This window comes from Aethalodelphis obliquidens, unplaced genomic scaffold (assembly GCF_003676395.1).
Source record: "Aethalodelphis obliquidens isolate GAN/ISIS:26980383/991018 unplaced genomic scaffold, ASM367639v1 scaffold113, whole genome shotgun sequence".
Taxonomy (NCBI): domain Eukaryota; kingdom Metazoa; phylum Chordata; class Mammalia; order Artiodactyla; family Delphinidae; genus Aethalodelphis; species Aethalodelphis obliquidens.
In genome coordinates this window covers 423,167-440,332 of record NW_020838057.1, presented here as the reverse complement: position 1 = coordinate 440,332, position 17,166 = coordinate 423,167, and the positions used below count along the sequence as shown (strand labels likewise).

The following is a 17,166-nucleotide window of genomic DNA, read 5'->3' as shown; positions in this document are numbered from 1 at the left end:
GATGACACTGGGCCCACCCAGATAACCCAGGATAATCTCCCCGTCTCAGATCTTTGACTTAATTACTCCTTCCAAGTCCCTTGGCCATATAAACCATCAGAGGTTCCAGTGATTAGGATGTAGACCTATGTGGGAGGCCATTAGTCAGCCTATCAATGAGGGTTCCTGACTGCTGTGTTTTATTTTTAGTTTTTTGTCTGCGCCACGCAGCATGTGGGATCTTAGTTCCCCAACCAGGGATCAAACCCTCCTGACTGCTATGTTAATCAAGTATTGCAACCCAGCCTGTGGGAGAACAGAAGAGGGCCTGGGTCTGGACAGGAATGGTTAAAACTAGCCGTACTGGCCACCAATCAGTCAAGGCTTGTAAGAGGCTACACCCTGGGGCTTCCCTGGTGGTGCAGTGGTTAAGAATCCACTTGCCAATGCAGGGAACACGGGTTCGAGCCCTGGCCTGTGAAGATCCCACATGCTGTGGAGCAACCAAGCCCATGTGCCACAACTACTGAAGCCCACACGCTCTACAGCCCGTGCTTCGCAACAAGAGAAGCCACCACAATGAGAAGCCTGAGCACCACAATGAAGAGTAGCCCCTGCTCGCCGCAACTAGAGAAAGTCCACGCACAGCAACGAAGACCCAACGCAGCCAAAAATAAATTAATTAATTTAAAAAAAAAAAAAGAGGCTATGCCCTGGGTCTCTCTCAGATTCAGCTGTTAGCCCCGGTGTAGAGAAGCCCAACATCCAATTGCAGCATCTCCAAAGCAAGAGCTGCACCAAGGAGAGTTTTCCTCTTGCATTGCCCTGCGGGGGGTGGGGTTGGGGTTGGTGTTCCTAATTTGTATGAAGGTGAGGTGTAGACTATCAGCGGCCCTGCTGCAGTCTCAGCCAGGAGGAGGCTGAAAGAGTGCAAGGAGGACCAGAAGAAAGAGGGAAAGGGCAGGAATGAGTTTTCTTTAATGCTTGTGCTAGTTTTCTATTGTTGCCATAACAAAGTACCACAAACATAGCTTAAAACAACGCAGATTTATTATCTCATAGCCTTCATTAGCTCAGTGACCTTCCCTCTGACTCTGCCTCCATAGGAACAAGTCAAACTTCCAAGGGGAGCCACCCCGGGGCTCCGAGGCTATGCCAACCAGTGTGAGCAGCTCTCAGCCAGCCAGCACTGCAGGGCCTCAGGAGGGATGCTCCCAGGTCCTCCCAGACCTCTCTGTAGCCTCCTACTCCCCATTCCCGGAGACCCACCCTCTTCTTCACAATAACACCCTCTCATTATCCAAGTCCCAAAGAAAGAAGTTATTCTTAGGCCCTGAGCTGTGGGATGCTGATTCAGAGAAGTTTCTGCCAAGATGCCCCCATCCATGCTTACAACTGCCCTGCGACCCTGACTTAGCCACTTCTGGTTTTAAAAAGGTCCAAAGAAAACCCAAACTCACCTCTTTTTATCTCCACCTTTTTATTCCTCATCAAATGATTATAACAATGTATGATTTGTGATAGAGGAAAAATCATACACAAGTAACAGTCACTTAGGAGACCCCATGTTTATTTCTCTATGATCAACTCCCAACCTACATCCGTATGTGTGCACACTTTACATGGCAAATTTTCTATTTTATGCTTTTGGTTGCCGGCCATATTATAAGCGTTTTCAATATGGCAACAAAACCTTTATCATCATCGTTTGGCATGGTTGCATGGAACAAATCACAAGTGTCCCAAATGAACAATGAGGGGTGACAATGTAAACATAACAACTCAGTGTTTCTCTGTTTGTTTGTCTCAACAACTAAAGCAACGCATCATATTTCTCAGCAGCAGCCCTTTCCTTCTTAGGAGAACCTGCTTTGGTCTCCATATTAAGAGGAATAACATCACTGTTCATTCACAAGCGACTTCCTCACCCGGGTGCCCCTGCTGAAACGAGTCCTCAGCACCTGGCAGGAATGTAACGCGGAAATACATTCAAATGTCAATCCGCTGTAATTCTGTGGTTGCTGTGAGTTGGAGCACTGTGTGGGGTTTCTCACCAGCATGCCTTTGCTGACACAGCTAAGACAGCAAGGGCTCCTGCCGACAGCTTCCCTCGCTGGATTCCAGTAAGAGTTTGCTTACGAACAGTAAGGCAGACACTCCCTCTTAAAAGATTCCTCTTCCCGATTACACAGGCTCTTTCCAGTTTAAGGACTCGGATGTATGGGTAGGTGAGTTCTCCAGGGAAGTATCTACCTGACTTTCTCAGGTTTTATTCCAGTGTATGCACTATCATGTTTGGTACAGGCTGAATCATCCCTGAAGCCTTTGCCACATTTACTACCATCCTGTATCCTCTGCAAGAGTTCCCTAATGTATAGACTTAACAGGATGGCTGAGGAATGTCTCACATCCACCGGTCCACTGGACAGCTCAGAGCAGTCTTTTCCACTGACAGGGAGGAGCCACCCCTGAAGACACTTCTCTCTCACATAGGTTTTTGAGAGCCAGTCGGAAGATGAGTGTGGCCCATGTTCATTAAATATCCATGGGTTGTTCTCCAGGGTGTGATCTTTGGTGTCGGATGAGGGAAGAGCTCCTTCTGAATGTTTTCCCACACTGAGGACAATGACTGGGACCCTCCCTGCTGTGGAGCCTCTGATGTACTGCCAGGTGAGAGTTCTGCTTGAAGGACTTTCCACAATCTGGACACTGGTACGGGGTCTCCTTAGTGTGAATTCTCTGGTGTTTGGTCAGACAGGAGCTGTCCCTGAAAGCTTTACCACACTGATTACACTCATAGGGCTTCTCGCCAGTATGAGTCCTCTGGTGACGTATGAGGCCGGCGATGTTCCTGAAAAGTTTCTGACACTGATCACAGCCATAGGGCTTCTCACCAGTATGAATCCTCTGGTGCCTGATGAGGTAAGCACTCTCAATGAAAGTTTTCCCACATTCTTTACACTCATAGGGTTTCTCCCCAGAATGGATTTTCTGATGCACAATGAGGTGAGAGTTACGGTTGAAGGATTTCCCGCATTCCACACATTCAAAGGGCTTCTCTCCAGTGTGAGTCCTCTCGTGCTGGGTGAGGTATGAGCCATCTCGGAAGGCCTTTCCACATTTGCTACATTCATAAGGCTTCTCCCCAGTGTGGATTCTGAGATGCACAGTGAGGTGGGAGATGTCGGTGAAAGGCTTCCCACACTCATTACATCTATATGGTTTTTCCCCTGTATGAGTTCTTTGATGCAGAATGAGGGACGAATTTCGGTTGAAGGTTTTCCCACATTCTAGACATTCATAAGGTTTCTCCCCAGTGTGAATTCTCTGGTGTTGCGTCAGAGCTGACCCATCACTGAAGGCTTTCCCGCATTTACTGCATTTATAGGGCTTCTCTCCTGTATGGATTCTTTGATGCACAATTAGGTTATAGTTCTTGGAGAAGGATTTTCCACACTCATTACAGGTATAAGGTTTCTCTCCAGTGTGAGTTCGGTGATGCAAAACAAGAGAAGAGTTCCGTTTGAAGCACTTGCCACATTCAGTACATGTGTACAGTTTTTCTCCAGGGCTGTTCCTCCTGTTTTCATTAAGAGATGAACTCAGGGTAAAGATGTCCCCAAAGTCCTTACCTTCATACAGTTTCTTCCCTCTTTTCATTATTTTTTGTTCAACAAGAGGGGTAAAATGGTTGAAAGACTTAACACTTTCAGGGTATTTATAGGGTTTCTCTCTAGTTTGAGTTCTTCCAAATTGAATAACTTCTATGGAATGGTTGAAGGATTTCCCACAGGTGTCACTGTCACCCGTTCTCTTAGCTACGTAACTTTTCTGACAATTGTGTAAAGCTGGGTCACAATCCAGGCTTTTAACACCTGAGCCACGTACATGGAAACCGTTTCTTGTGGAAACTCTCTGACGTCGTGGAAGGTCTGGGCTCACGCTCAAATGCTCCCCAAATCCAGGATATTCACGAATTGCTTCCTGAGCTCCTGGTTCCTCCTGAGTTAAAGCTGATTGCCTCAAATGTCCCCCCTGGTTCTCACAGTCCCAACTGTTACCTAGAATGGAGAAATGAGGACCCTCTCGTGTAAATCCTTCCACCTCCATGTCACAGGACAGTTCTTCCTCAGGAATGTTCTCAGCTGTCATTTTCAATCTTCTGTCCCAGGCTGGAAAGCAAAGAATGAAAAAGACAGACTTAAGTACATGAAGTCGTGTGTGGAAGAGGAATGAAAGATGGTGACAGGCCAAGTGTGTAAGTGTGTCTTTTTACTTGTTTTCTTTTTGAAATTCAGATCTATATGAGGGAGAGATACTGTGAGAGTCGAGGGATGGAGCCAAGAACAGGCTCAAGAAGAGCCACATGGCATTTCCACCCTCCTAGAGAACAAGCAGGGGGAATGGTGTTGGGGGTAAATATCACCAAAAGGATTAGCCTGAGACATGGGAGATCAGAGGCCAGGTGTCACTCTGATGACACAGTAACACATCTCGGCCACTGTGATCTTGTCCCCATCACGCACTTCCCCTACCAATAACCAGTACACACTCCAGATCCTCCACTTCACAATGGGCTTACAATAGCATTGAATGAGCAGTTTTCACCCCACCTTTGTGGTCAGAGTTCTGCCTTCGTGGATGGGACACAACACAGGCCTGGTGACCTGACACTTCTGAAATTCCTAGATCTGTCAATGACCTTCCTGCAGGGTTATTATGAGAATTACATCATGTGTGCTGGCTCTGAGCTGGGGAACAGACAGTACTGTAAGTGTGCCAGTGTCTTCACTGTTATGGATCTTTCTCTAACCATGCTCCCACTCCTTTGACTTGAAGATATCAAGAAAACTGGCTCTCGGGCTTCCCTGGTGGCACAGTAGTTAAGAATCTGCCTGCCAATGAAGGGGACACGGGTTTGAGCCCTGGTCCGGGAATATCCCACATGCCACAGAGCAACTAAGCCCATGTGCCACAACTACTGAGCCTGCGCTCTAGAGCCCACGAGGCACAACCACTGAGCCTGCATGCCACAACTACTGAAGCCCATGCACCTGTAGCCCGTGCTCTGCAACAAGAGAAGCCACCGCAGTGAGAAGCCCGTGCACCAAAATGAAGAGTAGCCCCTGCTCACTGCAACTAGAGAAAGCCCGCGCGCAGCAACAAAGACCCAGCACAGCCAAAAATAAAATAAATTAATTTTTTAAAATTTCCAAACAACAAAAAATAGAGTAAGAGTCAAAATACAAGTGGCAGGTGGAGAGACGATACTATAAAGTATAAAAGAGACAAAGGAATAGTGCCAGATATCTATAAAAAAATTCTTCCAGAATAGCACATAAAAGGGAAAAAACTGGATAAATGGTACAAGGAGGAACTTGATGGAGAGAAAATAGAAATGTCCTGAATACATGAATTCTTGCTCATTCGCACCTAAAGGCATTTACAAACTGTAACTTTAAGAATACAAAATATGCACATTTCAGATGAGTAAAAGTAAAACAAGGCATGATAATATAATGCTTGAGCAGGTCATGCAAGAAGAGAGTTGGTGGGCACGTAAAGAGGTCAGTCCACTTGGCGGTGTAACTTGGTAGTGGCCATCGAAACATAAAACAGCACATTCTGCCACCTTGCAATACCACTTGGTGGTGTCTTAGATTCAGAAAGCCTGAGTCCCAAGCATAACTGGACATCAAGCTATACCTAAGGAGATGGTCTTAAAGGCCACCAGGAAAAAGACAACCAGTGAAAGAGTGAGCAGTACTGTGATTAACTTGGTAACAAAAATAGAAACCTGATAGTAATGGAAGATTACCATCAAAGTGCCGAAGGAAAAAACTGTCAGAGTGAAAGTAAGGGACTTCCCTGGTGGCACAGTGGTTGGGAATCTGCCTGCCAATGCACGGGACATGGGTTTGAGCCCTGGTGTGGGAAGATCCCACATGCCACAGAGCAACTAAGCCCATTGCTGTTCCACAGTAGTGTTGTGGCATTGCTGCGCCACCACTACTAAGCCTGCACTCTAGAGCCCACAAGCCACAACTACTGAGCCCTAATGCCACAACTACTGAAGCCCATGCCCCTAGAGCCCGTGCTCTGCAACAAGAGAAGCCACCGCTTCTCACTGCCCGTGCACCACAACAAAGAGTAGCCCCTGCTCACCACAACTAGAGAAAGCCCACATGCAGCAATGAAGGCCCAACGCAGCCAAAATTAAATAAATAAATAAAAATTTTTAAAAAAGAGTGAAAGATAAAGGCAACTTCAGAAAAGCAAAAGCAGGGTTTATCTCCAAGGACACTTGCCAAAAGAGTTAAAAAAAAACTGTTCTTCAGGGAAAAAAAAAAACCCAGAAGGAAGGAATGGAGAGAACATGTATTTAAATAATATCCAGCACTGACCACATAAAATGAAGCAGTAACAATGACTCAGGGGTTAACAATGGGATGGACTAAAATACTGAATGGAGTGGCCTGTGAGATGAAAACAGGGTAGCAAAATTAAGTGTCCTGACATTCTTATATTGTTCATGATTCATGTTAGACCTGGTCAAGTCAGGAATAAAAGAATAAATGTCATGTAAAACTTCCAAGCCCACAGAGCAGTGGTTCTCAACCAGAGACGGTTTTACCCTCAAAAGACACTTGGCAACATCTGGGAACATTTTTGGCTGTCATAACTTGGGGTCAGATGCTACTGTAATCTAGGGATGCTGTGAAATACCTTTAAAACACAAGACAGCCTCTCACACATAGAATGACCAGCCTCAAAACTCAAAAGTAAATAGTGCTGAAGTGGAAAAACCCTGTTACAGGAGAAAAGAATAATAAAGAAAAGGAAAAAAAAAGATCAATCCAGAAGAAGGTGCTAAGGGGGAAAGCTCAAAAAGGACAAGTTAAGATAGAAAGTATAAAATAGGACATCACAATAACAATAAATGTAAGTGGCTTTGATGGGCAAGATAAACACTGTGTCAGACTGCATTAAAAAATGTGTTTGTAACAGACACCAAAAGCAAAAGGACACAGAAGACAAAAGCAAAAGTTCGGAACAGACAAATGCTAACCAAACAAAGATTGAATGGTGTTTTGCTAACCAACAATAAACTTCAAGGATGATAAAAGGGCAATATAACAATGGCAAAGATGTCTACATTAACAGCATGCCTCCAAACACAGAGCAAAGTCAGCAAATCCAGCCATACTGGGAGGGTTTATGAACCTCTTTCAGAAATGGAAATGCAGAAAGACTGAACAGAGACAAGCAGAAGAGAATGTAATTAGCCAGCCTGGTCACACAGCTGACTGAAGACCCACTACCAACAATTAGAGCCAAAGGCTTTCCAAGCACAAGTGGAACATTTGCTAACATTGGTCATAAACCAGGCCAAAGAATAAGTTCAACAAAGACCAGACCACAGTCTCTTGACTACAAATGTGTTCAAGTTAAAAACCAGTAACAGAAAGAACGCCAAATACAAAAAATAATAGTAAGTTTAAAAGAAAAACCCTATTTATTTGGAAAAATGAAAACCTGTTTCTCAGTAACTCACAGAGAAATGTTGATGCAAATTAGAAAGCATCTACTTAGAAAACACGGAGAACTGAACAACTGATGATGATGGCACATCTCAAAACATGTAGCAAAGGAGGGTGCAGCTAAACAAGTTGCTAGGCGAAAAATGTTGGTCTTTAATGCATAGGGCTTTTTTTTTGGTTTGGTTTTTTTTGTTATTGTTTTTTGTTTTTGTTTTGTTTTGTTTTTGTTTTTGTTTTTTGTGGCCATGCTATGCAGCTTGCGGGACCTTAGTTCCCCAACCACGGATTGAACCTGTGCCCTCAGCAGTGAAAGCGAAGAGTCCTAACCACTGGACTGCCAGGGAAGTCCCTAATCTTGTATTTTAAAGAGAAGACTGAAAGTTAGTGAGATCACTGTTCGACTTAAGAAGTAAGGGAAAGAGCCACAGAGAAAACCAACAGGAGGTGAAAGGAAGGTGATAATAAAGGTAAGATGAAAAATTACAGAAACCAAAAACAAGGAAACAGCCAAGAACATGAAGAAAACCAAAAGTCTGTTATTTGAAAAAACTAATGAAATTACCTTTGGCAAGAGTAATCATAAAATAAAGAACAAGAAGGCATACATAGGTGATATTCATCATAAAAAGGGGATTTAATTAAGAAACAGAAGAAAGTTATCAAAATGGCAACATTAGATTTATCCTACAAAAGAAGGCCTATGAAACATTAGAACATCTACTGATACGATTCCCGACATTTTCAGATTAAAGTAGAAGACAGCCCCCTACATCCTATCTCAATAAATTCAGAAAGTAATTTGAACAAATCTCACCCAGACTCTTGATCAAAATGCTCTCAGATTAAAGTAGTAGACGCCTTTACCCTACGTCAATAAATTGATAAGGTATTTTAAGGAAAGCTCCAACTCATGATGAAAATTCTTATCAACTATGAACACAGGGAATTAAGGTAAACATCACACGTGAGGAAACATGAGAATTGTTCAGTCTGAAGCCAAGGCCAAGACCCCAGAGGCCGGCTACGTCCACAGCATTCAACAGTGATGCGGAGGGCCAGCTGGCCAGGAGGACCATATCCCCAGCTGTCACTCCTGGCTGCTCCTGCTTTTCAGACCTCCTGAGGCTGCCTTATTACCATGCTGCATGTTTCCTCTTCTGAGCCTTCTGAGTAGACTGGGGCCTGGGTGGCCTACAGCTGTCCTGTGGAAACAAGAGATGGACAGCACCTCCCTACAAGTCTGTAAGGGGAGGATGTATGTGTGCACTTAAAAGAAATGAGGTAAGTCAGACATATATAGGATGATACCACTTAGTTCAAATTTTTAGACACACAAAGTATTCTCGAAGTAAAAATATTAAAATGCCCTGGCAACACATCTACCAAAGCTGTGATCATGACTGTCTTGGGAGTGTGGAAGGGAACAGCCCTAGAGAAGCAAAGGGAATGTCCATTTCATCTATAATAGATACTTCCTTTATTGAAATAAGACTTACATACCACTAGGAAAGTGAAAAGACAACCTACCAAACAGGAGAAAATACTTACAAAGCACGTATCTGATAAAGGACTTGCAGAAGATATAAAAAACTCTTATAGCCCAATAATTACAGGACAACCAAATTTTAAAAATAGGCAAAGGATCTGAATAAACATTTCTCCAAAGAAGACATACAGATGGCCAATAAGCACATGAAAAGATGATCAACATCATTAGTTACTAGGGAAATGCTAATCAAAACCCAGGCTTAGGGGCTTCCCTGGTGGCGCAGGGGTTGAGAGTCCGCCTGCCGATGCAGGGGACGTGGGTTCATGCCCCGGTCCGGGAAGATCCCACATGCCGCGGAACGGCTGGGCCTGTGAGCCATGGTCGCTGAGCCTGCGCGTCCGGAGCCTGTGCTCCGCAACGGGAGAGGCCACAACAGTGAGAGGCCCGCGTACCGCAAAAAAAAAAAAAAAAAAAACCCAGGCTTTCACTGCCATGGGCCTGGGTTCAATCCGTGGTCGGGGTCAAGCCACACAGCACGGCAAAAAAAAAAAAAGACAATAACAAGTGTTGTGAGCATGTGGAGAAACTGAAACCCTCACACACTGTTGGGGGGAATGTAAAATGGTACAGCTGGGACCTCCCTGGTGGCGCAGTGGTTAAGAATTCACCTGCCAATGCAGGAGACACAGGTTTGATCCCTGGTCCGGAAAGATCCCACATACCATGGAGCACCCAAGCCCATGTGCCACAACTACTGAAGCCCGCGCACCTAGAGCCCGTGCTCTAGCCCCTGCGCGCCACAACTAGAGAAAACCCGCGAGCAGCAACAAAGATCCAACACAGCCAAAAAATAAATAAATAAATAAAATGGTGCAGCTGCTTTGGAAAACAGTCTGACAGTTTCTCAAAAAGTTAAACAGAGTTATCATATGACCCTGCAATTCCACTCCTAGGTATCTACTCAAGAAAAATGTAAACATATGTCTACACATAAACTTCTCCATGAATTATGAGTACACAACAGCACTATTCATGATAAACAAAAGCAGAAACAACCCAAATAAATGTCTACCAACCGATGAGTGGATAAACAAAATGTTGAAATACACACAATGGAATATTCTTCAGGCTTAAGAAGGAGTGAAATACTGATAAATGCTTCAATAACACAGATGAATCCTGAAAACATTATACGCAGTAAAAGAACTCAGACACAAAAGACTCCATAGTGTATGATCACATTTAAGTGAAACATCCGGAAAAGGCAATTCCATACACACTGAGAGTCAATTAGTGGCTGCCAGGAGCTGGGAGAAGGCAGTATGGGGAGTGACTCCTAATTGGTATGGGGTTTCTTCTTGGATTGATGAAAACGTATTGGAAATATATAGTGGTGATGGCTGCACAACTTCGTGCATATACTAAAAACCACCGAGTTGTGCACTTTGAATGAATGAATCATATGATATATGAATTATATTTCAATAAAGCTGTGATAAGTAAATTTACACCTATAAGGGGACAAGTTTCACCTAGCCTGACCTGCAGCGCTTGACCTTGGCAGTATTTCCCCTGGGGGCATCCAGAAATCTGTGGAGGTGTCAGGTTGTCACAAAGACGGAAGCAGGGGGAACTACTAGCATCTGATGGCCCTGGACCAGGGATGCATACTTGCTAATACACTTGGGACTGCTCCACGTGATGTTTGACCAACCTGTGGACCGAAATCCCTGCAGGTATTAACCTGGGGTACTGAACTACAGAATAATACTACGTGTGTTACAAGACATCAGGGAAAAGGTGCCTTCATTTAGGGGAAGGAAGTTGAATGGAAATCCAGATACAGCCCTGAATTTATGAACTCATTCCCTATTTTGCATCTCTCTCCTTGACCAAAACTGGCCATTCCAACTCTACACTCAATCAGTGAGGGCCTGAGTGCCATAGCGGTTACTGCAAAAAGAACAATCACAAGCATACAGGAGGACATTAGGACAGACTTCAGGGAAATAGTATTAAATTAGGGTATTTAATGCAGGAACTACACTGAATTTCATTAATTAAGGTTGTTTTAAAAATCTCGTATTATTGCCCTCATACATATCTGTGTAGCTATTTTTGGCACTACAATGATACCAAAAACTATGTTGTAAAAAATTCACCTTGATGCTGTTCACAAATTTGGGGGGGGGGGAAGTCTCTATTCCTCCCCCACCCCACTCATCCTCTGACCTCAGATATTCACAATACCACTTCTCTGGAGTCCCAGTATGACTCATTTTCCCCAGCCTGTCCTTCTCTTCCCCATGGCCACCAAAGAAGGTGGTCTCTAAGGCTTTCTATACACTGAATGTTGCCCCAGCACATGCTGAGACTTCAGGTCTGTTTGGAGAACTGTTTTCTGTGATAAATTGTCCTGATGTTGTTCCAGGTCATAGCAGAGGGGGTGACTGACCCTTCACCTGTCACCCCAGATCATCCAGACAGCCTGGGTTGCCTTAACTGCGTAAGTGCTTAGAACCTGCTTCCACCAAGGTACTTTCTTCCATTCCTATTTAATACACCTGGTCTGGATCCACCCACAACATTCACTGTTCCAGCAGCATCCAGCCATACCTCACCTCATTCAACTGCACTGAAGACAATGAATTCTGACTGTCCCATTTCTCTTAATCCAAACCTACAACCTCCAGCAGCAGACTGCTTCTTATGTTTTCCAGGTAGCTGTGCCAAACATTTAAATATAGAGGTAATTTTTTTAATACAAATGCCTTTCCTTTTATTGATTCTTTACATTTAATTTTTAAAGTTATATGAGTATTTAATATTATCTATATAATTCTTTTCAGGACAGTAAAAGGCATATTGCTACTATTGATCATAAAGACTGAGCATTGGGCTTCCCTGTTGGCACAGTGGTTAAGAATCTGCCTGCCAATGCAGGGGACAGAGGTTCCAGCCCTGGTCCGGGAAGATCCTACATGCTGCGGAGCAACTAAGCTCGCGAGGCACAACTACTGAGCCTGCGCTCTAGAGCCCGCGAGCCACAACTACTGAAACCCACGCGCCTAGAGCCTGTGCTCCGTAACAAGAGAAGCCACCACAGTGAGAAGCCCATGCACCGCAACGAAGAGTAGCCCCTGCTCGCCACAACTAGAGAAGGCCCGTGCACAGCAACAAAGACCCAACACAGACAAAAATAAATAAAATAAAATAAATAAATTTTTTAAAAAAGTAGAACTCCTCCTGTGGAAAGAGCAGAGACAGAATGGCTTCAGACAATCCACCTTTAAAAAAAGAAGAAAGACTGAGCATTACACGAAAAATAACTCAAAATGCATCACAAGCTTAAATATACAAGCTAAAGCTATAAAACTCTTAAATGAAAAACATAGGCATAATTCTTCAGAAACCTGAATACAACACCAAAAGCACAAGTGACACAGTAGATAAACTGGACTAATCAAAATTAAAACCTTCTGTGCTTCAAAGAATGTTACTAAGAAAGTAAAATGACAATCCACAGGATAGGATAAAATATTTGCAAATCATATATCTGATAAGGCACTGGTATCCAGAATAAATAAACAACCCTTACAGTTCAATAATTAAAAGACCAATAACCCATTTCATAAATGGGCAAAGGATCTGAATAGACAATTCTCCAAAGAAGATATACAAAAGGCCAATAAGCATAATGAAAAGAAGCTCAATATCATTAACCATCAGGGAACTGCAAATCAAAAACACATCGAGATACCATTTCACACCCCCTAGTGTGGCTACAATCAGTTCCACTCCTAGGTCATCCAAGAGAAATGAAGACATATTTCCACAAAAAAAACCCCACAAAACTTGTATGTGAATGTTCACAGAAGCATTATTTGTAATACTCCCAAAATGGAAGCAACTCAAATGGTTATCAACTGATGAATGGATAAACAAATTAATATATTCATACAAGGGAATATTATGCATCTATAAAAATGAACCAAGTACTGATACATTGTAACATGGATGAACCTTGAAAACATTTTTAAGTGAAAGAAACCAAAACAAAGGACTACATATTGTATGGCCATTTATATGAAACGCCTACAATAGGCAAATGCAGAGACAGAAAGTAGATTAGTAATTGCCTGGGGCTAAGAAGGATGGAGGAAATGGGAAGTGAGTGCTAAGGGACAGGGGTTTTCTTTGGGGGCATGATGAAAATATTCTAAAACTGATCTGGGTGATGGCTGCACCACTTGGTGAATATACTAAGAAGCACTGAATGGTATACCTTAGAGGGTGAATTATATGGTATATGAATTATACCTCAATACAGCTATTTAAACAATTAAGCAGGTGTTGAATCTGTTGGGAGTCGGAACTACTGGTCTAGACTCCACTTGGCATGTTTCTGATATCTTGGGATTAAAGCTTGCGGAGAGGGCTTCCCTGGTGGTGCAGTGGTTAGGAACATGCCTGCTGACACAGGGGACACGGGTTCCAGCCCTGGCCTGGGAAGATCCCACAAGCTGCAGAGCAACTAAGCCCGTGCGCCACAACTACTGAGCCTGCGCTCTAGAGCCCATGGGCCACAACTACTGAGCCCGTGTGCCACAACTACTGAAGCCCGTGGGCCACAACTACTGAGCCCGTGTGCCACAACTGCTGAGCCCGTGTGCCACACCAAGCCCACAAGCCACAACTACTTAGCCCACGTGCCACAAAAACAGAGCCCGTGAGCCACAACTACTGAGGCTGTACTCTAGAGTCCATGGGCCACAACTACTGAGCCCATGTGCCACAACTACTGAGCCCACGAGCCACAACTACTGAGCCTGTGTGCCACAACTACTGAGCCTGTGCTCTAGAGCCCACAGGCCACAACTACTGAGCCTGCACTCTAGAGCCCACGAGCCACAACTACTGAGCCCACAAGCCATGACTACTGAGACTGCTCTCTAAAGCCTGCAAGCCACAACTACTGAGCCTGTGGGCCACAACTACTGAGCCCATGCTCTAGAGTCCGCGAGCCACAACTACTGAGCCCACAAGCCAACTACTGAGCCCGTGAGCCAACTACTGAGACTGCTCTCTAAAGCCTGCAAGCCACAACTACTGAGCCTGTGCACCACAACTACTGAGCCTGCACTCTAGAGCCCACAAGCCACAACTACTGAGCCCGTGTGCCACAACCACTGAGCCCACGAGCCACAACTACTGAGCCCACGCACCTAGAGCCCATACTCCGCAACAAGAGAAGCCACCACAATGAGAAGCCCGTGCACCAAAATGGAGAACAGCCCCCGCTCGCCACAACTAGAGAAAGCTTGCGTGCAGCAACGAAGACCCAATGCAGCCAAAAATAAAAATAAATAAATTGATAAATAAATAAAATAAAGCTTGTGGAGAATTCCATTCCCAGGCACTCACCTCTGAAGGGCTTTATACCCAGTCTCTATGACCCTGCAGAGGGATCCACTTAAGCCCAATGACTGGATGTTTGACATCAATGGTTGCCAGACCTCAGATGACTGACCCCATCTGCATGGTTCTTGCCATCTCTGTGGATCACATATGATAATGTTTACTTCTTCAAATGATACATTCTTTAACAAAAATAAATTGTTTGCCACTAACTTTAGTCCTGTCCAAATAAAGTTACCCACCTCATTACCAATTGTGATTAACAGCCTGACTTCTTTTTTTTTTTTGCGATACGCGGGCCTCTCACTGTTGTGGCCTCTCCCGTTGCGGAGCACAGGCTCCAGACGCGCAGGCTCAGCGGCCATGGCTTACGGGCCTAGCCGCTCCGCGGCATGTGGGATCTTCCCGGACCGGGGCACGAACCCATGTCCCCTGCATCGGCAGGCGGACTCTCAACCATTGCGCCACCAGGGAAGCCCCTGACTTCATTTTTGATGACTGACTGCTGACAGCTTTCAACCCCCCATCCTCACCACCACCTACTGCCCCTTCTCCTTCTGCAAACGAGGCAAACTAACAAGAAAGCCTGAGTGTTTTCTCCTTGGTGTTGGCAGGAAGTTCAAACCATGCAAGCCCCAACCAATGCAAGGCCACCCTCATCTCAACTCCATTAATCACTACAGAAGCCCAGCGAGCTTCCTTTTCCTGCTGTCTCACGATTTTTGTTTATTTGGTTTTTGGCCGCGCCACGTGGCATTCCGGATCTTAGTTCCCCGGCCAGGGATTGAACCCACGCTCCCTGCAGTGGAAGGGAGAAGACTTAACCATTGGACCACCAGGGGAGTCCCACTCACACTTTTTTGGATCATCATGGGAAGTCTGCCCTGCTCTCCAAGACAGTCTCATTATGTGAGTGATAAACCTTTTGTCTTCTTGTGGGAGGGTGTGTAAGATATAAAAAGCTGTGTGTTTGAGACAGGGAGAAAAGTAGGGTAAAGCTAATGAGGCAAAGTATTAATAACTTGATAATCTGGATGGTTTTACAAGTGTTTATTGAACTATTCCTGCAACATTTCTGTAGGTGTAAAACTTCAAAATAAAAAGTCGAGTGCTAAGGGAGAGAAACAATCAATAGAAGGGAGAAAAGTTGCTTGCTGTGGGTAGAAAAAATAACAAAGTCTTAGTGTTCAAAACATATTTTTACAAGCCCAAGTCGCTAATAAGCAATTTTTTTTAAATTGGCAAAGGATAAGGGATCTTTCTGGGGTGATGGTAATTTTGATAAAGGTTTGGACTGCATTTGCCAAAACTCATCCAGTGATACAATGAGTATCTGTGCATTTCAATGTAAGTCAGTTTTCCCTCAAAAATTTAAAAAGCAATATTGAACTCTAACTGATGTTAAGCGTAGTAAGGTGTTTGAGGGGGGAGTGGAGTGATATCTGCCATTTACTTTGACTGTATCCCAAAAAGATTAGTGGGTGACTAAAAGGGTGGACAAAGGGAACAAATATAGGGCATACAGCAAGTATAGCAGAGAGTTAATGAGTTGGTATAAGGACGCACAAGTGTCTTAACTTTTCTGTATGTAGAAAAACTTTTATCGTAAACTACTGCGGGAAGAGGAGCTAAGGAAACGAACCCACTAAACCAAGGAAGAGGAAAGCGAAGTGGCCACTAACAGCTGGAAAAACGCAGCCCTCATTGAGAAGTGCAGCAAGATCTGATTTTGCAGCTATTAGGTGGGGAAAAAACAGGTGATTTGACACCTCCCGGTCTGCCGAGTGGTGGGAAACGGCACAGTCTGCGGACGCAACGCGGCCACCTCGGCCCGAGACCCACCGACGCCCACACGGGCCCTCCCACCACCCGGCAGCAGAAGGGCGGCAGACCCGGGGCTCGCCCCAGCGGCCGGGCCAGGACACCCGGCAGGCAGGGGCAAAAAGGCCCCTATGGAAGGACGAGCGCGGAACCGCCGGGAAACGCGGAGGAAATCGCTAGGGCGTCCTCACCCTAAGAGGGAGCTTCCACACCCGCCGAGGTACGTCCACACCCGCAGCGGGGCGTCCACACTCGCCGGGGGGTGTCCTCAACTGCAGGGGACGTCCACACTGCAGAAGGGGGGCGTCCACACCTGCCGGAGGGGGCGTCCTCAACTGCATGGGACGTCCACACTGCAAAAGGGGGGCGTCCACACCCGTCGGGGGACATCCACACCGCAGAAGGGGGGCGTCTACATTGGCCGGGGGCGTCCTCACTCGCTAGGGCCGCCGCGCCTCGGGCGGACCCCCGGCCCTGCGAGTCGGACGCGCCCACTGACCCCGGGAAACCCGCCGGCAGACGCTCCGCTCCTGCGTCACCAAGACCCAGCGGACACCGCCCCCCGCGACACACACACCGCTCTCGGGGGAAATCGGGGAACCGAAAGGGCGATGGGCGCAGCGGACTCACCGGAGGCTGGCTGGCGGCACCTGCGGCAGCGGCGGGAGCTGCCGCGGCCATGTTCGGTACAAATGCGCGTGCGCGCGCCGGGACCCGGATGTGCGCGTCCCAGGAGACTCCGCGGCCACCGCTGGACCCTTGCGGTGTAGAGACCCGAGTTCCTGCCTTTCGCTTCTGCTCGGCACCGCGCCGGATCCAGTCCCCTCGCCCTGGGCGGGAGTCGGCCGCAAGGTTCCGAGCTGTCACCGCCCGCCCTGCGCCCAGTCTTCGCCTCCAGCCCAGGGACTTAAGAGCGGT

The 17,166-nt window shown here is 45.8% G+C and overlaps 1 protein-coding gene across 3 annotated transcripts; it reads right to left on the bottom strand.

Annotated features, from left to right (window-relative positions):
* Positions 1-1,029: 1,029 nt before the first annotated feature.
* Positions 1,030-16,923, bottom strand: ZNF329 (zinc finger protein 329). 3 transcript variants are annotated; one of them, XM_027097398.1, is made up of 3 exons: positions 16,440-16,819; positions 14,434-14,564; positions 1,030-4,151 (listed from the first exon to the last, which is right to left on the bottom strand). In XM_027097398.1, exon 3 carries the CDS (start codon positions 4,129-4,131, stop codon positions 2,515-2,517), a length of 1,617 nt encoding a protein of 538 aa, XP_026953199.1. In that variant the 5' UTR covers positions 4,132-4,151; positions 14,434-14,564; positions 16,440-16,819; the 3' UTR covers positions 1,030-2,514. The 3 variants fall into 3 exon arrangements, with proteins under 3 accessions (XP_026953199.1, XP_026953201.1, XP_026953200.1); XM_027097400.1 differs by lacking the exons at positions 14,434-14,564; positions 16,440-16,819 and adding an exon at positions 16,879-16,923; XM_027097399.1 differs by lacking the exon at positions 14,434-14,564 and having other exon boundaries at positions 16,440-16,820.
* Positions 16,924-17,166: the final 243 nt, after the last annotated feature.